Source organism: Apium graveolens, chromosome 5, assembly GCF_009905375.1.
Source record: "Apium graveolens cultivar Ventura chromosome 5, ASM990537v1, whole genome shotgun sequence".
NCBI lineage: Eukaryota > Viridiplantae > Streptophyta > Magnoliopsida > Apiales > Apiaceae > Apium > Apium graveolens.
Genome location: NC_133651.1, coordinates 218351234 through 218372652, shown reverse-complemented (window position 1 = coordinate 218372652; position 21419 = coordinate 218351234). Strand labels below are relative to the sequence as shown.

The 21419-nt window shown below is 38.6% G+C and overlaps 2 protein-coding genes across 2 annotated transcripts; both read left to right on the top strand.

Moving 5' to 3' along the window:
• The first annotated feature begins 352 nt into the window (after positions 1-352).
• Positions 353-2188, top strand: LOC141660714 (uncharacterized). Its single transcript, XM_074467704.1, has 3 exons — positions 353-1205; positions 1299-1712; positions 1809-2188. The coding sequence occupies exons 1-3, from the start codon at positions 353-355 to the stop codon at positions 2186-2188; spliced, it is 1647 nt and encodes a 548-aa protein (XP_074323805.1).
• Positions 2189-4302: 2114 nt separating this feature from the next.
• Positions 4303-20961, top strand: LOC141660713 (uncharacterized). The gene is made up of 7 exons (XM_074467703.1): positions 4303-4374; positions 16307-16668; positions 16774-16900; positions 16975-17295; positions 20009-20101; positions 20201-20659; positions 20833-20961. Exons 1-7 carry the CDS (start codon positions 4303-4305, stop codon positions 20959-20961), a joined length of 1563 nt encoding a protein of 520 aa, XP_074323804.1.
• The last annotated feature ends 458 nt before the right edge of the window (positions 20962-21419 follow it).

Genomic DNA, 21419 nt, shown 5'->3' with positions numbered 1-21419 from the left:
AAGACTCTTTGAAGACATCAACCCATTAGCATATAGAGTCGGGCCCTCAATATAAAAGTTAACAATTCCTCGATAAGGGTAACTCACTACAAGAAAGAATTGAGTCTCTAAGATATAAGTTAATGGTCCTCTAATGAGGGTAAATCATCGGAGTACAATATTAGGGCTTCAGCATTTAAGTAGTCCCTTAGCGTTAATGTTGGCATGCCAAGAAAAACTAAGTTGACTCTATATCCCCCAACAGGGAAAACTTATTGAAATACATGATCGGGCCTTCAGCATGAAGTTGATTCCTTGATAAGGACAATATATTGTAATACATAATCAAGTTTGCAGCATTATTCGTAGTTGGATGAATCGTCGATTTGATGCAAGGAAAAATATAACGGAAGAGTATAAAATTGGTGTTGATGGTTTCATTAAGTTTGCCGTTGCAAATACGGATGATTCAAAGGGGAGAATAAGATGTCCATGTAATAAATGTGGAAATTTTTATATAAAAAATCCCCATGATGTGATATTACATTTATATCGACATGGCATCATGCCCGCATATACAACATGGAATTTTCATGAGAAGAGTGTTAGATCGCGGGTTGACACTGGGACGAGTTCTATGAATATTGATAACACGCATGATGATTTTTATGATGCACGTGAAATGCTTGGAGATTTTTCCGAGGCAAATAATAATTTTGAAAATATGGATAAAGAGCCGAATGCAACAACAAAAAGTTTTTATATGATGCTTGATAGTGCTTCTGAACCACTTTATCCTAATTGTACAAGTTTCACAACATTATCATTCGTGAGTAAGCTACATAAGTTCAAACACAGACACGGTTGTAGTAATAAGGGATTTGATGAGCTACTTGAACTCATTGGATCGGTGTTGCCTGAAGATCACAAGTTGCCCCTGAGATATTATGATGTGAAAAAGTTAGTAAGTGGGTTGAGCATGGGATACGAAAAATTTGATACTTGTGTGAATGATTGCATGTTATTTTACAATGAAAATAGTGAGAAAATACATTGTGACATATGTGATGAAGATCGATACAAGATGCAAAAGGATTACATGAAAAAGTTGATTCCGAAGAAGATTTTGAGATACTTTCCTCTTACATTGAGACTACAAAGATTATTCATGTCCGAAAAGACTGCTAAATGTATGATATGGCATCATGATAGAGCTACAGTTGAGGGTCAATTATGTCATCCAGCTGATGGAGATGAATGGAAACAATTCAATCATAGATTTCCTCGATTTGCAAAAAAAACACGGAATGTCTGAATAGGTCTTTCTAGTGATGGATTTGATCCCTTTCGAGATGCACATGCAAGGGAATATACAGTGTGGCCTGTGATTGTTGTTGTTTACAATCTTCCACCATCGATGTGCACAAAAGCTCCATATATGTTTATGCCTCTTCTCATTCCCGGGCCAAATGATCCGACAAAAGACTTTCATGTTTATCTTCGACTACTAATTGATGAATTGAAGATGTTATGGTGTACCGGGGTGGAAACATATGATAGAGTATCACGCTCAAATTTCACTATGAAAGTAGCATTGATGTGGACAATAAATGACTTTCCAGCACTTGGTATGCTTAGTGGATGGTCGAATAAGGGAAAATTGGCATGTCCAGTATGTATGGGATTGGTAAAGGCAAAGCAACTCAAGCATGGTGGTAAATCGACTTTCTATGGTACATCACGTTATTTTTTGGAAGAAGATGATCCACTAAGGAGAAGCACAAAGTTTGGATGATGTGAGAGACATTCGTTCACAACTCGCTATTCAGGATCACGGGCAAAGATACTTTATGAGCAGATACAATTTCCTCCTCCAGGAAAAACTATTAGGCAAAAGCCGAGTGATTATGGTGTGACACATAATTGGACACAATGTTCTCCATTTTTTGAGCTACCATATTGGGAGACACTGAATCTTCGTCACAATATTGATATTATGCATACGGAGAAAAATGTCTTTGATAACATATTCTACACAATGCTTGGTGATAAGAAAAAAACCAAAGAAAACTCAAATGCAAGAAATGATTGTAAGGAGTTAGGTGTACACCGTGAGTTGTGGATTCGAGATGATGGCACAATGCCAACTGCGCCATTTGTGCTTGGGAGAGACAAATTAATAAGCTTTTCAATTGGATTAAAAGTTTGAATCTTCCAGATGGGTATGTCTCAAATATATCTAGGTGTGTAAATATGGAAAAAAGATGTATTCGCGGGATGAAATCACATGATTTCCATATTTTCATGCAAACGCTATTGCCCATTGTTTGTCGTGACTTGCTACCAAAGAATATAGCTGATGTTCTTATTGAGTTGTCTAACTTCTTTCAAGATTTATGCTCAGCAAATTTGAAATACACAGATTTGGAGAAGATGGAAAAAGATATAGTGAAGATAATGTCTAAACTCGAAACCATCTATATTCCAGGTTTTTTTTAATCCCATGGAGCATTTGCCTCTACATTTGGCTACTGAGTGTAAGCTGGGAGGCCCATCTAATCATTGATGGATGTATTTTATTGAAAGATACTTGCACGGCTTGAAATTGAAAGTTAAAAATAAATCACGAGCAGAAGGTTCAATGGAAGAGCGCTATATTGAGGAGGAAGCTGTACACTTTTGTGAGTTGTATTTTGAATCCAAAGCTGAAACAGCGCATAATCGACTTCGTCGAAATGAGGTTCCTAGAAGGTTTCTTGATCCGAGTTTGTTGGAGGTTTATAGGTATCCTACACAACCTATACTACGTAATGGGCGTAGACTTTTGAGTAGTGCTGAACATAGACTAGTGAAATACTATGTCCTTATCAATTCACCGGAGGTTGCACAGTACTTACGGTATTATATTATTCCTTACTTTTATTTATTTAGATTTAACAAATTTAAATTTAGTAAATTGTAATTTAATAAATTCTTAAATTATAGGGAGTTTCAAAGCCTGGTACGTCGGCATCACCCGGATTTTAATGATGCACAAAAGGAAGGGAAGCAAAAAGAACTATTCGCGGGTTGGTTTGAAAGAAGGGTACGTTTATAAATATATAAATGTGTAAGTGTGTATTTTTGTGACATTATCTTAGTACTCTTATACTTATCCATATGCTTCATTTATAAAATAATTTAGGTAAAACATGACACTGAACTTAAAAACAAATTCAAGGACCTAATAAGAGGGCCATCACATGAAGTGGAATCTTACAAAGGTTGTAAGTGTAATGGTTATAAATTTGATTGCGGAAATCCTAGTGAACGTACTTCTCCCAATTCCGGTGTACTTGTCATTGGTAAGAGATTAAAGAAGCTACTAAAAGAGAAATTATACCGATTTTGTATCATTTGTATTTAATTTTCCTATGTTTGATTTATAGGAAGTTCTTACAAAGAAAGTTTTGGAAATTATTACGGGCGACTCCAAGAAGTACTTGACCTCTACTACTATAATGGTCATCATGTTATCTTATTCAAATGTCATTGGTTTGATCACACAACACACGTCAAAGTGGATAGAAACTGAATTACAACAGTTGATATCAAATCAAAGTTGAATGCCGAAGATGTGTTCGTGTTAGCTAGTCAAGCTCATCAAGTGTATTATGCATCAAGTACTACAAATGCAAAGTTGTCATGGTACATAATTCTCACCACAAAGAGTCGACAAGTTAATGAAATTTATTCATCAACCGAAGAGGATACATTTGATGATGATGTTTTTCAAAATGACGTGTCAAATGCTTCATCATCATAAGTTAAAAGAGTGGTTATTCGTGATCCTTCAAATTTTTTTATTGATTTGAGAAGTTTTGAAGATGACTACTCTATACATGAAGGTATTGAACAACAAAATGACCAAGACATGAGTGATGATGAACAAAATAAAAGTGATGGCGATAACGACGATGATGATGATGATTAATATTTTTATTGTATTAAATTTGAAATTGTCGAATTTATGTATCACATTTATTTGAGTCATGTTAATGTAATATTCAATTTGATCTTTTTTTATCTATTTTTTATGCAATTTATATAATATGTTTGGGAGTTCAAGTTTGAGGGGTAAAAAAGAGGCAGAAGCTACTGGAACTGGACAAATACAGTAAACTAAAAACGACCGGTATGGGTCAAAATTATATTAATAAAAACGACTACAATCGGTCGATTTTAAAATTACTAGGTACATGTATACACCGACTCACATTTATTTTTCTTTCTTTTTACTGTTATCTCTCTCCACCAATATCTCATCTTTCTCTCGGCTAAGCAATGGCGGGTCAACTGTATCCGACGAAAATTGATGCTCCCACCTCTCTGTACTCTCGGGTTAGAAATAAACAGGTTAGCCTCTTCTTCTTCTTGTATCGATTTTTGCTTCATCTTGTATGACTAACTGATTTTAATATCGAGTTCTTCTCTCTTAAAAGATTTTGATTAAAATCTTTCTTCTCTCTCTTGAAATCTCAGTTAGTATTTAAGATTTGGGGATTAGGGTTTTTGAGATTTATAGATTAAGGGTTTGAGTTTTTGAGATTAGGGTTTTGAGATTTGGGGATAAGGGTTTTGAGATTAGGATTGAGATTTGGGGATTAGGGTTTTATAATATTATTTTATAATATATTCACGTTCTTGTACATTTTTTTGTTAAATATTGTTAAATACTAAGCCAAATTTTCTACCTCTTTAGGAGTTGGGTAACACATTGTGTTTAAGTTTTTTAAATTTTGTAATCAATATTGTCTGCATCTAGGTGGTCACAACTCACAAGAATATTTTTCTTGTTCGCTCGTGAAGTTTGGGAGTACAATTTATATATATGATATTGTAATTTCATCTTATTCGCTTGTGAAGTTTATGAGTACAATTTTAGTATATAATATTATAATTTCATTTTGTAGTGGTCTTTAAAACAACCCAGATCTCTGCTTTCCATATGTATTGTTAGTTTTTCTGTAGTTGGATTTGACCAGGCTTGTCTCCTTTCTTTCAATATAGGATATAAACCCACTTAAAGTAAGAGTTTTCCCTGTTCTAATGATTTAAAAGTCTAGATGAATGAAGTTTATTTTTTCTTAGGGTAAAAGAGCTGCATGTATTTAGCAAAAATCAAGACAAATGAAATGATCTAAAAGTCCAATTATGTTGTCACTTAATTTGTGGATCTTCTATAAGATGCTGCTCGAGATGGGTAGCTGCATTCACCACTTTAACACCCCCTTGTAAAAGGCGTAAAGACAAAACTCCAACCTTGCTTGTGTTTTAAGTTGTAATCCGACTGTCCAAATATTTTCTTTATATAATTCTCTGGTTTGTAGCATAATGGGTTGGCAACTATATTTCTGTAGAATGCTTCTTATTTTTTGACTGCCATTCCTGAGTTTTTTGATTGTGTTTTTTCTTTTTGTTATATTTTAGTTATTTTCTCCGTTATTTGTTTTGTGATTTACTATGATATAGTTTTGATATCTACTGACAGAAGGAAAAATCTACTCAAGGAGCTTTAGTTTTGATTAAGTGATTAATGCTGCTTATCTTTTGACTACCATTCCTGAGTTTTTTGATTGAAATCCTTTGTTTTAGTTTTATTTGTTCTAATTTTTTATATCCATATTCCATTTTGTCCACAAGATTCAGTTTATGGTACGCACACTTTCATTCTGTTACTTGTTCAACCACGCTCAAGCGCGAGAAAATACTGAAATAAGAGTAAGTATCTGATAGGGATAAATAAATCCTGATTGCATAATTAAATATTGCATTAATTGTACAAAGTGTAGGCTGCTAGGCCCAATAAGAAGATGTATGATATTCAGACCAGAAAGGTTAACACGTTGATCAGGCTTGGTGGACCAGATCAGGCCTGATGGAACAAAGAAGGCCCAAAGCCCTGATTATTTATTAATTTCATAATTAATAAATAAGGGAGAAAAAAGCTATCATAAAAAGTCCTAATGGGGATATAAATCCTTGTAGATTGGCCTCCAAGGAACCTCATGGGATAAGGAATCAGCTTCCTACTTCCTAGGACTCCTAAGTCTATCCTAATTCAGAGGCTTGACCACCAAGTCTCCTACACCAAGTCCAATTCAAGGACCCCACATCTATATAAGGGGCCTCACCACACAACTCAGAACTATGTTTTTTGACTTGATCATTGGCAATCAGCAAGGTACGTAGGCATCTTGTTAAGGCAGATTGAGTCACGAAATACAAGAGCAGTCAAATCGAGCCTTGAAGCTCACGTTCCTTAGTACTAAATACAGCAATTATATATATTATTTTTTAATCCATAACATTTGGCGCCGTCTGTGGGACGCACAACAATAACCATGGCGAGAACACGGAGAACAATTAGAGCTCTGGAGGAAGGAACACCATCAGGGACAACCCAGGTGCTTTCGTCAACCGTAGAGATTCCTCCCCACTTAACTTATGCATTTACTCAAGGGGAAGCCCAGATAGGGGCAACTCAACCTCAGCCACAAGGGACGACTCCCCCGACTATTCAAGGTACGAATCCTCAAGTTCAACAAGTACATGTACCTGTGACTCCTCGACCCGTCGGGTATGAATATTCAACTGTTGTTACTACTAACCCCCCTTATGGGATGCCCCTTTACCCCGAGGTTAGAGGAAGTGGACATGCTGGGCGAAGTGAAGCACGAGGGCAATCACCCCCCTATATACGAGGTTTGGCTCTTATCCCCGAGGATCGGGAATTTTCTGGTCCTTATACTGAGAGAGACTCCGAATCTTCGGATGATGAAGTGGCCCCAAGAAGGAGGCGTCCTGGCAAAGAGCCGATGGCCGATGGAAGACAACTCCCTCAAAGCACCCAAGGGGCGAATCCCCAGGAAGTGCAGGAAAGGATCAGGGCTCATGAGGTTGAGATCCAAAGGCTAAGGCGCAATTTGGAGGCGCACCAGGCCACCAGACCCCAGATACCTCCCAGGGGGAGAAATCCTCCTCCTGTCATAGACCTGGATGGTTCGATACGGAGAAGGGCTGTTGTCCCTAGAACTGATCCAAGCAATCTTCTTCCCCTTGGAGATCCTGATGATCCTACTCCGCCCTTCACTGAAGAGATAATGAATGCCCATATCTCAAGGAAGTTTAAGATGCCAATCATCAAAGCCTATGATGGCACGGGAGATCCCGCTAATCATGTTAGGACATTCTCTAATGCACTGCTGTTGCAACCCGTGAATGATGCTATAAAGTGGCGGGCCTTCCCTCAAACCCTGTCAGGTATGGCTCAAAGATGGTATAGTCGCTTGCCCCCAAACTCTATTGGGTCGTTCAGAGAATTAAGCCAGGCTTTTATTAAGCAATTCATCAGTGGAAGAGTTCATGAGAAAAGTTCTGCATCTCTTATGAGCATTGTGCAGGGGGCAAAGGAATCCTTGAGAGATTACCTGAATCGTTTCACAAAGGAGGCTTTAAAAGTTCCAGACCTTGATGATAAGGTAGCCATGATAGTGCTGCAACAAGGAACTAGGATGAGTTTTTTAAGATGTCCTTGGCCAAACGCCCCCTGAAAGCATGTTGCAGCTCCAGGAGAGGGCAGGGAAGTATATCAAAGTTGAAGAAAGCATGAGGAAGACCATAGTAAGTAATGAGCCCACTGGAGGCAAGAAGCGAAAAACTGATCTGGAGTATATCGCTAAGGACAAGTATCCTAGAACCGAACAAAACCCTGATTCAACCCCCAAGAAGGGAGGACCTGGGCAAAAGTTCACCGAATACGCTGAGCTGAATGCTCCTAGAAGCCAGATCTTGATGGAAATCGAGAAAGATTGAGATATTCGTTGGCGTAAGCCCCTGAAGGCTGATCCTACCAAGCTAGACAAAAGTAAATATTGCAGATTTCACAAAGATGTTGGTCACGACACCGATGAGTGTAGGCAGTTGAAAGATGAAATTGAGTTCCTCATTCGAAAAGGAAGATTGAACAAATACACTGGAGAAGGAGGGGACAGGAATAATAATGGAAGGAAGAACTTTGAGGATCGTAGGAGGGACCAAGACGATTAGGGGCGAAACCCCCAGCCTAGAGGACCAGTTATAAACACCATTTATGGAGGGCCGAGACCTCGAGGGCCTGTGATAAACACGACCTTTGAAGGTCCAACTGCTGTTGGATTGTCCAAAAATTCCAGAAAGGCATATACTAGAGAGGTTATGCATATTGTTGGAGAAGCCCTGAAGAGGGCCAGGACAGAAGTAACATTGGCTTTTGATGATTCTGACCTAGAGGGTGTGAAGTTTCCTCATGACGACCCGCTGGTCATAACACCGGTAATAGGAAATAGCCCGGTCAAGAGGGTCCTTGTGGATAATGGTGCTTTTATGGATATCTTGCTCCACGACGCCTTTCTAAGGATGGGGTATAACGACTCCCAGTTAACACCAACCGACATGCCGATATATGGATTTGCTGGAGTAGAATGTCCTGTAGAAGGGATAATCACGTTGCCAACCACCATAGGTACGGAACCAAGGAAAGCAATGCAGATGTTGAATTCTGTGGTGGTAAAAGCTAGTTTAATCTATAATGCTATCATGGGAAGAACAGGGATACATGCCTTCAAGGCAGTCCCTTCTTCCTACCATTCAGTCATAAAGTTTCCCACCCGGAACGGGATTGGAGAAGAGAGAGGAGATCAAAAATTGGCTAGAAGCTGTTATGTGGCCTCTTTGAGGGCAGATGGAGTCGGGGGGCAGGTTCTTCCTATTGAAGATATGGATGTCCGAGAAAATGATGAGAAGAGAGGAAAGCCAGCAGAAGACTTGGTTTCAATTTCTTTAGATCCCGAGAATTCTGAGAGGATGACTTTCATTGAAGCCACATTAGAGGATCCCCTTAGAGGGAAGTTGGTGAAATTTTTGCAAGAAAATAGTGATGTGTTTGCATGGTCAGCAGCTGATATGCCAGGCATAGACCCGAAGCTGATTACTCACAAGTTAAATGTGGATCCAAGCCGGAAGACAGTGAAACAAAAGAAAAGAAATTTTGTATCGGAAAGACAAGAAGCTATAAAACAGGAAGTAGAAAATCTCTTAGAGGCTGGTTTCATTGAGGAGATTCAATTTCCGGAATGGTTAACAAACCCGGTAATGGTGAAGAAGGCTAATGGAAAGTGGAGGATGTGTATAGACTTCACTGATCTGAATGATGCATGCCCTAAAGACTGTTTTCCGTTGCCAAGGATTGATACTTTGATTGATGCCACTGCTGGGCATGAGATGCTGAGTTTCATGGATGGATTTAGCGGATACAATCAGATTAAGATGCACAAGGATGACATTCCAAAGGTATCATTCATCACTGACTTTGGTGTTTATTGTTATCTTGTTATGGCATTTGGTCTTAAGAATCCAGGAGCCAGCTATCAAAGGTTAGTAAATAAAATTTTTAAGGACCTTATTGGTAAGACTATGGAAGTCTATGTTGATGACATGTTAGTCAAGAGTCTAGCAAGGACTGATCATATAACCCATTTAAGGGAAGCTTTTGAGGTCCTGAGGTACCACAAGATGATGTTAAATCCTACAAAATGTGCTTTCGGAGTAGGATCTGGAAAATTTTTGGGATTGATGGTCTCCAAGAGGGGGATAGAGGCTAACCCCGACAAAATAAAGGCAATCCTAGACATGGAACCACCAAAAACCGTCAAGGATGTTCAGAAGCTCACAGGAAGGGTTGCTGCGCTAGGACGATTCATCTCCAAGTCAGGAGACAAGTGCCTGTCATTCTTCAAGTCACTAAAGAACATCAAGGACTTTATATGGAATGAGGAAAACCAGAAGGCATTCGAAGAGTTAAAGAAGTATATGGCCCAGGCCCCGTTGCTGGCCAAGCCAGCTTTGAATGAAGTTTTATTTTTGTACTTAGCTGTTTCAGAAAGTGCCTTGAGCGCGGTGTTGGTTAAGGAGGAACTGAAAGTCTAGAAACCCATATACTATGTCAGCAAAATTCTGCATGGTGCTGAGTTGAATTATTCAACTATTGAGAAATTTGCTCTAGCCTTGGTAATGGTTTCGAGAAAGCTGTGTCCTTACTTTCAGGCTCATCATATTGAGGTGCTAACAAATCAGCCCCTGAGAAATATCATTCACAGTCCCAAGGCAAGTGGGAGATTGATTAAGTGGCCAATAGAGCTGGGAGAGTTCGATCTCAAGTATAAGCCACGTACGGCAATAAAAGCCCAGGCACTAGCTGACTTCGTGGTGGAATGTACCATACCCAACCAAGAAGTCAGGGGGCAGGAAGATACCATACCTCGAGACAAGGGAGTCGATAATGGGGACAAAGAATATTGGGTTCTCTATTTTGATGGAGCATCAAAAACAAACTCCAGTGGAGCAGGATTGGTTTTACAAAGCCCTAACGGGTTCTTGATTGAGTATGCCATGAAATTAGACTTCCCAACTACAAACAATGAGGCAGAATATGAAGCCCTGATAGCTGGCCTTGGCCTAGCAGGGACACTTAGAGTCAAAAACTTAAAGGTCCGCGGAGACTCGAAGCTGATCGTATCCCAGGTAAAGGGAGAATTTGAGGCAAGAGATGAAACGATGGCCAAGTATGTTCGCCTAGTAAGGGTTTGATGACTCAATTCAATGAATGCCATGTTGAGCACATTCCAAAGGAGGAAAATGCTAAGGCAGACGCATTATCAAAGTTTGCTTCATCCGAGATAGAAGAAAGTTCGGGAAGTGTGTACTTCTGTGTTTTGAAGACACAAAGCATAGATGTTAAGCTTGTAGCTTCTGTAGGCCTGGGGACGTCATGGATTGATCCCATTAAGGCTCACATTCAAACCGGATGGTTGCCAAGCGATGCAACTGAAGCACGGAAGTTAACTGTCCGGGCATTAAGGTACTCTTTGATAGATGGGATTCTGTACAAAAGATCTTTCGTGGTTCCTTACTTAAGGTGTCTCAGGACCGATGAGGCACGCTTGGCTCTTAAAGAAGTGCATGAAGGTATTTGTGGACAACACTTGGGGGGTAGGGCCTTGGCTCATAAGATAACTCGTCTAGGCTTTTATTGGTAAGAAATGATGGCTGATGCCAAAGAATATGTGAAGAAGTGTGACCTCTGTCAGAAGCATGCACCTGTTGTTAGACAACCTCCCGAGATGCTGACCTTTATCAACTCGTCCATTCCCTTTGCTATGTGGGGAATGGATATTTTGGGGCCTTTCCCCATGGCTACGGCACAAAGAAAGTTTCTGATTGTAGCCATTGATTATTTCACCAAGTGGATTGAAGCCAAACCCTTGGCCAAGATCACAACTAAGCAGGTTGCACAATCCCGTGGGAAAATATTATGTGCCGATATGGAATTCCCCGTATCCTAGTCACCGACAATGGAACACAATTCAACAACGAGGAATTCAAGAAGTACTGTGAAGAAAATGAGATTGAGTTACGGTTCACCTCTGTGGCTCACCCATAAGCCAATGGGCAAGCTGAGGTAGCAAATCGAATAATCCTGGATGGACTAAAAAAGAGGATCGAGAAGTCAAGAAATAATTGGATGGATGAGATACTTCCAATATTATGGGCCTATAGGACTACCTGTAGAGTCACGACCGGAGCAACTCCCTTCATGTTGGCATATGGGGCAGAGGCAGTAGTTCCCGTGGAGATATCACATTCCTGTCCAAGGATTCAGGCTTTTAATGCTGAGGAAAATGAGGAAGGACAAAGGTTAGCTCTGGACTTAATCGACGAAGTAAGATATGGGGCACATGCAAAGATAGTAGAGTATCAGAAGAAGGCTTCATTCTACTACAACCTAAGGGTTAAAGAAAGATTTTTCAAACAAGGTGACCTGGTCTTGAGGAAGATAGAAGCTTCTGGTGTAGGACAGAAAGGGAAGCTTGCCCCGAATTAGGAGGGTCGTACAAAGTCAAGAGTGTTCAAGGTAGAGGAACTTACAAGCTGGAAACGATGGATGGTTTTGAAGTCCCGAGAACTTTGCATGCACAAAACCTGACGGTTTACTATGTGTAGGGAAACTGAATATGATTCTCACTTGTCAAGATGACGAGTAGGTTGAAAAGCACCTTGAAGCTTTGCTTGCTTAGGATCTATTTGTTCTAGTTTTATTTTGAATTTTATTAAGACTTGTGTAAGGGACGAATCCCAGACAATTTATGGAAATTCATGAGGTTTTCGAAATAAGTTTAAATGTCTATGCCCTGACAAGTAAAACCAAATGCATGGAATGCAAGCATAAAATGTGATAGATCGGATAAATATTACAAGAGTTCGATAAATAAAGTCTTGAAAATAAGATAAAGAAAACAAGCCACGCAGGGCTGAAAGAAGCTCTAAGGAGCTGAGGTGACCTCGGCATCCATATCATCATCCCCCTCGCTCTCGCTAGATGTCTCTGTCGTCTCGGAGGAGGTGGAAGAGCTATCGTCCTCAGTAGGCCTGGAAGAAGACTTGGGAGGAGGAAGGAGCGGATCCTGAGGAACATGATCCGAGACAATTACTCGGGTATGAAACCTCTGTAGCAAAGCCTCATCATCAGGGCAGACATAATCCGCCGGGTTAATATCAGGACAAGCCTCATTCACGGTCCCAAGGGCCGTGTCCCAACCAGTCCTAAAAAACCCGGGAAAGACTGAGTCATCCCTAATCCTCATGGACTGGGCAAACTCCTCCGAGTCCAGGTATTTATCTATAGCTTTATCCTTCTCCGCCCGAAGTACCACCAGCTCGGCGTTAGACTCCCCGAGTTCCTCCTCCTTGCGTTTGAACTTCTTCTCCAGAGTAACATACTTCTTCTGTTGCCTCCTGAGGGCATTATCGGCCTTATCGGAAGCCCGCTTCCAGGACTTGGCTTGCCTCACAGTGCCTTGAAAATAGGCGTTAGACTGAAACAAAGCAATAAACAAAGTATAAGGCAAGAGAATGCTACAAGAAAGAAAGATAAGTTCAAAAAAGAAGAGGCATACCGAAGCCAGAGACTGAGCTCCCATGAGCTTAATCCTATCAAGGTCAGGGGTGGCCACCACGTCAGTAAAATCCATGGGAGTCACGCTATGGTAGGACCAATCCCAAGCATACTTCGTGGAACCAACCACGGTATCCCTTCGGCGGAATCCCCAGAGAGGTTTGAAGGCGCCTGTAGCAGTAGCAGCAGGGGCAGCAACAGTGATAGGAGCACTATGGCCCTCAGCTCCTCCAGTCGAAGCCTCCCCCATAGGCTCATTGTGCTTTCTTAAGAAGATAGGCTCTGTCGCCTTTCCTCGGGTGTCTAGGCCTGCGAGCCAAGCTTTCTTCATTCTAGCAGTCTCTTCAACAGGAGGAACGTTGTCCTCATTAATCTCCTTAGCAGCTGCAAAACAAGGCAAAAAACAAAATAAGTGATGTTAATAATGCATGAAATGAAATAAAGTTGAGAAGGGAAGAAAAATACCATGTTGAGAAACAGAGGATAGTCCCACGTGAATGAGGGAGAACTCGTCTAAGAGAGTCCAACTAGTAGTAGTGTCGTCGTCTTGAGTAAGCCCATTATAAATAATAGTTTCCTCAGGAGTTAAGTGAATGGATTTGAGGCTACCATCACTGACCTTCCCGAAGGAAGATCGGAAGAGTGTGCCCCAGTCACCATTCTCCCAACGTAACCCAATGAAACTATTCCTCCAATTTTGGTTGTTATCAGGAATGGAGGTGCTGTTAAAGATATGTTTACTTTTGGGCCTTTGCTTGACATAGACCCAACCACAAATACTAGAAGAGCTATTATAGCACTGAAATACCTTCCTAAAAACAGCTACAGAAATGGGAAAGCCCTCCCTAAGGCAGCAGATCATAAAACATAAAATGTTCCTCCAAGCGTTTGGAGGAAGCTGACACGGGTTGATTTGTAAATCAGCTAAAAGATGAGGAATAAAAGGGTGGAAAGGAAACCTAAGCCCATCATTAAGGGCATCAGTGTAAATAAAGAGAGTGTCAGGTCTCCAGTGGCAAGTACGGTCACCACCAGAGACTGGAACTAATCTAAGAGGAGGAAGGACGTTATAACGTGCATTCAGTTTATCGAAATCTATGTTGTGCCAAGTATTACAATGATTAAAAGAATCGATATGTGCAGTAGAGGGATAGTCATCCCCCCTAGTATTAATCATATCGATTAAAGACATAAACGAAGAACGGATCTCGATATCCTTACCTCGTTTTGAAGCCGAGGCTATCTTTGCCGCCCTCTCGGAACTCTTGTCAGCCATTAGTAAGCTGGAAAAGGCCTGAAGTTGGAAAACTAAGGGAGGGGATTTGAGAGAGGAAAGGTTAGAAAGCTGGGGGAAGGATGAGGAGAAGTTATGAAATGAGTAGAGAGCTGAAATGAGAGGTGTGGAGAAATCAAACTCTCACCCCACCTTTATATAGCCAAGGAAGGGGGATAATGGGCCTTAAAAAGCCCATATCCTAAGAGAATTCCAGTAAAAAACAAAAGAAAAACTTAAGTTTTTAGGAGATTCTGGAAGAATCTGAAAGAATCCTAGAAGAGTTTGGAATTTGGGCTAAGAAATGAGGCCCAATTCTAGAAAAACCTTGGAAAAGTCAAGCCCAGTTAAGGGCCCAAGTATTTAAAAAGCCCAGGTAAAAAGGCCTCTGTATTAGGCCCAAGTCATTTTAGGGGTGAAAAAGAAAAACCCATTAAAAGGGTTGGCCCAAGAAAATTTAGCCCAGATTTAAGGGCCCAAATCTAAATTTAGCCCAGATTTAAGGGCCCAAATCTAAAGTATATGCAAAAAATCATTATGTAAATATTCCTGACCCATTCGACCAGAAAACATAAAGAAATCCTGGTCGAATGGCTTGAGGTCGAAACCCTGTCGATCAAGGCTAAAAAACGGCCTTAATTCGACCAGAAAGAAGATCCATTCGACCAAAGAAACATGAAGGAATCCTGATCGAAGCTCCCGAGGTCAAAGTTTTGTCGATCAAGGCTGAAAAATAAGCTTAATTCGACCAGAATTTAGACTCATTCGACTAGAAATTAAGAGAAAATCCTGGTCGAACCAATCTTGCTCGAAATAGCTTCGACCAAGGCAAGAAAGATGGTTAATTCGGTCAGAAACACAAGAATCCTAACCGAAAGGGACGAAAATCCTAGTCGAAAAATTCCTAGTCGACAAAAAAAGAGAGGGGGAAATCCTGGCCGAAATTCGACCAGGATTCCTAATCGAATGCATCCTCCTCGAAAAGCCTTCGACCAAGGCCCAACAGAGGCTAATTCGACCAGGATCCTGGTCGAACAGGATTCTTGGTCGAAATCTGTATAAAAAAGAGAGAAAAAGAAAAAGGGAAAAAGGGAAAAAGGGAAAAAGGGGGAAGAAAAAGAAGGATAAATCCCGGAAATTAAGGGAAAAATCCAGAAAAATAAGGATAAATCCCAGAAATTAAGGGAAAAATCCAGAAAAATAAGGATAAATGCCAGAAATTAAGGATAAATCCTAGAAATTAAGGAAAAAATCCAGAAAATTAGGGAAAAATCCCGAAATTAAGGGAAAAATTCCTGGAAATTAAGATAATTCCTGAATAAAAGGAACAATCGTTGTAAACGTGTAGGTCGCTCCACATTTTACGCAAAAACGAAACCATGTAAGGGAATGAATAGACTTAACTTCTTATTAGGAAGATGTATGATATTCATACCATAAAGGTTAACACGTTGATCAGGCCTGATGGACCAGATCAGGCCTGATGGAACAAAGAAGGCCCAAAGCCCTGATTATTTATTAATTTTGTAATTAATAAATAAGGGAGAAAAATAGCTATCAAGATAAGTCCTAATGGGGATATAAATCCTTGTAGATTGGCCTCCAAGGAACCTCATGGGATAAGGAATCAGCTTCCTACTTCCTAGGACTCCTAAGTCTATCCTAATTCAGAGGCTTGACCACCAAGTCTCCTACACCAAGTCCAATTCAAGGACCCCCACATCTATATAAGGGGCCTCACCCCACAAATCAGAACTACGTTTTTTGACTTGATACTTGGCAATCAGCAAGGTACGTAGGCATCTTGTTAAGGCAGATTGAGTAACGAAACACAAGAGTAGTCAAATCGAGCCTTAAAGCTCACGTTCCTTAGTACTAAATACATCAATTATATATATTAGTTTTTAATCCATAACAGTATCTTGAGAAATATTTACATATTTTGTTTGACCTAAAACTTGTTTTATACCAATTTGACAGAAAATTTGGTTTATTTTTGTAAATTTGGTTTATTTTTGTAACAGATTGGAAGTCATATTTGGTTGTTGATTGAATTTTTGGTTCTCATGGCATTGGGTGGCGCAAGTACTAGCAGTGGGGGAAGGAGTACTAGCAGTGGGGGAAGAGGAAGGGGAAGGGGAAGAGGAAGAGGAAGGGGAGGGGACAGGGGTAGAAGTGATGGAAGAGACAGGGGAAGGGGAGGAGCTATGGGAAGAGGTGATGGAGATGATGTCATGGATATTGAAAATGGTGGCAGAGTTGACGATGAGGAGGAAGATATAGCAATTATTGTTGAACATCTTCAGTGGAGAGCTTCACAAGGCGATTTTCATAGGAGACCGATAAACGGGGTTAAACTTGGGGTTGTTCACTTTGTCGACGAATGGTAATATAACTTGATATATATATCTTGTTAGAATTGTTATAGTCTTATTTTTTTAATCCTTTTCTTTGCCAAACCTTGAACGTTTGTGTATATAAACTATTACAGTATCAAAGAGGCTCATTATAAAAAGACTCTATTGGCTATAGTTCGAAGTCTTTTGGACAAAGATACCATAAATACAAGTGGAAAAACGAGAGAAGCTTTTCTGGACAGTTGTGCAATTGATTACAGGGTATTGAAGTACTTATGAGTTGGTACATTTACCACTGGAATTTATGCTAAGAATTGTATGTATTTTTTTGGCAGGTTTATTACAACTATGAATGTATAGATGAAGAAGGAGACAGATATGTTAAAGCTCATATTCAAAATAAGTGGAAGCAACTTCTTAGCAAGGAGAATAGTCGAGCGGATGAGAGAGTGAAACTAGCCATTAGTCTAGGCTACACTCATGCAACCAGACTTATGGTAAAGCCGCATTATTTTAACGAGAGTGCATGGGAAAGCATCACTAATCATTGGGAGACGGAAAGATTTAAGAAGGCTTTAGATATAGAAAGACAAAATTGGGCCAAGCTGGACTTCAATCACAAAAGTGGGGCTGTTCCTTTTTCTGTGAGAAGATGGGTACATTCTTATCCCTTCTGTTATGAATTTATAGTTGTGCAATTTATACGTACATGTGTTCTGATATGTTCTGTTCAGAGGTGATTTGGAGATATTGTTGAAACATTATTGTTGCATTAGGTCTGTACTCTGGAGTCTGGATTTAACTGAATGAAAAAGAACATTACAAGTGCATTTATTACCATATATTATCTTTGAGCTTTACATTAGGCGTATCAGTAATATGAGCATATTCTGTGAAATGTTGCCTTTGTTGTAGGAACTAGGTTTAGAGAAGTCAAAACTTATCGTATATAGGACTCTTGGAATAACATGGATCAGGCCTAGGAGTTCTCATCTGATAGCACCTCTGTTAGGATTCATTTTTAAATAAACATGTATATTTTGTAAGGACCGGAACAGAAGTGTTGGTATTTATAAAATACTTTATAAACTTACTATAATAGTCACCAACTCTGAGTTAAAGTTAACAATGACTTGACCGACATAACAAACAGTTATTGAACTGAACTAATACTTTTCTGTCAGTTCTAGCATTTGTAAGCAATTCAAAGGAAAACTACATAGTTGACCAACTCGTGTCAGTGTTCGATTGAGTGTCATTATACTTATAGTTATGGATGGATGCTTCAGCTTACCTGATACATTGTCCATGAATAATTCATACCCCCATAAAAAATAACATCTTTTATACCATCTCGTACATTCTGGATAGAGAATCAGTAACTGCAAATTTCTTTTTTCTGGCACATTTGCAGTCTCCTGTTATATGATAAATTCTGAGTACCCTCTTTTAATTTTTTTTTCCAGCTAAGATAACTAATACTTTCAAAATTCAAAATAGATTATGTGCTTTCAACTTAAAAATTCCTCATTTTAATCTTTATACAGAAATTATGAGAACTTTCCGGTGGCAATAGAAGAACTGTATGTGTGTAATATCATTCGACTTGGTATAGTAGATTAGTTTGATTTTTATATCCATAACCTACTTGTCTAGATTGTTGTTGTTTTGTATATGTATCGGTTATAGCTTGCTTGTGTAGATTTGAGATGATATTCTGTGAAATATTTCCTTTGTTTCAGGAACTAGGTTTAGAGAAGTCAAAACTTATCGTATATAGGACTCTAGGAATAACAAGGATCAGGCCTAAGAGTTCTCATCTGATAGCACTTCTTCTAGAATTCAGTTTTAAATAAACATGTATACTTTGTAAGGACCAGAACGGAAGGGTTGGTATTTATAGTACTTAATAAGCTTACTATAATAGTCACCAACTCTTAGTTGATAAAGTTAGCAATGACTTGACCGACATAAGAAACACTTATTGTACTGAACTAATACTTTTCTGTCAGTTCTAGCATTTGTAGACAATTTAAAGGAAAACTATATAGTTGACTAACTCGTGCCAGTGTTGGATTGAGTGTCATTATACTTATAGTTATGAAGGGATGCTTTAGCTTACCTGATACACTGTCCATGAATAATTCATACCCCCATAAAAAATAACATCTTTTGTATCATCTCGTACATTCTGGATACAGAATCAGTAACTGTAATTTTTTTCGGGCACATTTGCAGTCTCATGTTATATGATAAATTCCAAGTACCTTCTTTTAAATTCTTTTTTCCAACTAAGAGAACTAGTACTTTCAAAATTCAAAATAGATTATGTGCTTTCAACTAAAAAATTCCTCATTTTAATCTTTATAGAGAAACTATGAGAACTTTCCGGTGGCAATTGAAGAACTGTATGTGTTTAATATCATTGGACTTGGTATAGTATATTAGTTTGATTTTTATATCCATAACCTACTTGTCTAGATTGTTGTTTTTTGTATATGTATAGTTGTCGTTTGCTTGTGTAGATTTGAGATGATATCTAATTGATGCTCTCATTGATCTGTAATTACTAGTATAGCAAGGAATTGATAATATATTTTTTTCGTATTAATATTATGTCGATAATTTAAGATTAAAGCTAACTATTTTTTGGCTAAATTAAAGCCAACTTTTATTTATTATAAAATTCAATTTTGTTGGATGAATATATTATTAGGTATATTCTTATCTAGGACTAGGTGAGACAATTTTTAAGATATTTGTTTTTTTTGTAAGCATTACGATATTTGTTACCTACATCCTTAATTTACAAAACACAAGTTATTAAAACATCTTGATAATCAGGGTAAAAAAGGAACTGTTAGTTAGTTACATACACAGATGTTTACTATGCTAAAGTTGATGTTCAGATAATTGATACTGTGAAAAGAACTCTCAACTAGTTAGAATTTAAAACCTAGGTTTCTCTGTCAGGTACTGCATGAATTTTGCATAGTTTACAGAGATTTATAGTTTAGATCAATAATTAAACTAAATTTTGATATTGAAAATAGTGTTTTTTATTAAATTGCAACTGGTATTGTTATAGACCAGCCAACTATGTATTCATCACCTATGAAATCAGAATCTTAGGAGAGTTCTAGTCTTCCATTTCGTAATAGACAAACACTCAAATTGTACCTTGTTGGGAGGCGCAGAAACAAACAGCCTATGCAGCTATGCTAAATTCCAATACATTTTACTTTAATTCTTTAAAATGCATAGTTTATATAATAGGCATATAAGTTATTCCATTGCAACCATTACTTGAACATAAAGTGGCATTTAATAATTTTTATTACTCCTTTTATAATGTCTACGTGTCTACAGGCGTTGGATGCTAACTTGGAGACACCTATGACTGATCTGGAATTTTTTAAGTATGTCTATAACATTGACGAGCCAACAATTAAAAAGATAATGGTATGTGGCAAACTTTATCCAAGTTCATTGAATTGAACCAATAATATCTTTGTATATTTTATTCATTGTTTGGTCTATTTGTTACAAAATGTATGATAGGAATCTTTAGAGGCCATGATGAGCACTCAACCAGCCCCCGAGGTACCTTTCTCTCCGGCTAGCCAAAGGAAGCGAGACTTGGCTCTCCTTATAAAAGCCAGAATGCCAAAGAAAAATCGGCTCGTGTTGTATCCTCGAAATTCAATATCGGAGTTAGTAGGAGCGGACGAGGCAGCTAAATTAAACATGTCTCAGGAAGCCTCTCAAACAAGCATTCCGGATGATGCATACTCCCTTATTCGAAGGGTTTTATCTGAGGTGTCCACTACAGTCAAGTCTTTGGAGGGCATCGAGCGAGTGGCGCGTGCAGAAGTTAATGAAATGATAGAGAAATTAGCCACTGTAGCCTTTCCAGACAAAACTGATCCGGTACAACAAGCATCATGGGAACAATATGTGCGGATTGGGACTGAGATTATTGATCAAGTGATGCAGAATTTTGAGAAAGTTATCGTGAAGGTAATATAAATATATATATAATTTAATTCTTTCCAAACTCACAGCTATGTTTTTCGTAATTAAAAAAATATACAACTATGTTTATTTCTTTGCGGCTGAATTTGGTATTTATATTAGCTTCACCTGAAAGATGTTATGTATTATGGATACATTTTTTAACTGTTTGTGCTTAGGGGTTAATTTGCATCATTTGTAGGCTTTTCTTTTCGGAGGCAGAATGTTATTTCCATTATATTTTGGTTTGTAAGTATGGTATTTCAATTGTTGGGATTAGAAGAGGAGCGAGGGAAATATGGGATTAATTTTAATTTGAGTCCTGTTGAGAGGCGCCATATACCATAGTAGTATATATAGGGTTCTTGTTCACATTTTTAATAGTTGACATTTTTAAATTTTAATTGCTGGATTCTTGTTTGGATCAGCTTTGCATTTAAAAGGGTATGTTCTCATTGCTAAGATTGCTTTTTTGTTTGTTTTTTTTTCTGAATTGATGGTGTGATTTTTTTTATGTGTTAGTGTTTGTGTTGATTTTGTTTTCTTGATTTTTTGACCATATAAAAACCACCGACTTTGGTGTCTTTAATCTAAAAGCGGGAAGTTTAAATTTTAACGAAAATCAAGAGCGGGAGGTTCAAATTTTCACCAAAATATTGAAGGGAAAGCTGAAAAGTTGACCTGGAATAAAAGCAACCGACAAAGCGGTCGGTTTTATATAAATTCCACCGCTGAAAACAATTTTGACCAGGTTAAAAGCCACCGA

Excerpts from the sequence above, each read along its gene's own strand:
- LOC141660714 (XM_074467704.1), top strand. The coding sequence starts at position 353 with ATGAATCGTCGATTTGATGCAAGGAAAAATATAACGGAAGAGTATAAA. Across the intron at positions 1,206-1,298 it reads TGATAGAGCTACAGTTGAGG|GTCTTTCTAGTGATGGATTT; the intron begins GTCAATTATGTC and ends ATGTCTGAATAG. Across the intron at positions 1,713-1,808 it reads TGGTAAATCGACTTTCTATG|GATCACGGGCAAAGATACTT; the intron begins GTACATCACGTT and ends CTCGCTATTCAG.
- LOC141660713 (XM_074467703.1), top strand. The coding sequence starts at position 4,303 with ATGGCGGGTCAACTGTATCCGACGAAAATTGATGCTCCCACCTCTCTG. Across the intron at positions 16,669-16,773 it reads GTTCACTTTGTCGACGAATG|TATCAAAGAGGCTCATTATA; the intron begins GTAATATAACTT and ends AAACTATTACAG. Across the intron at positions 20,102-20,200 it reads CAACAATTAAAAAGATAATG|GAATCTTTAGAGGCCATGAT; the intron begins GTATGTGGCAAA and ends AATGTATGATAG.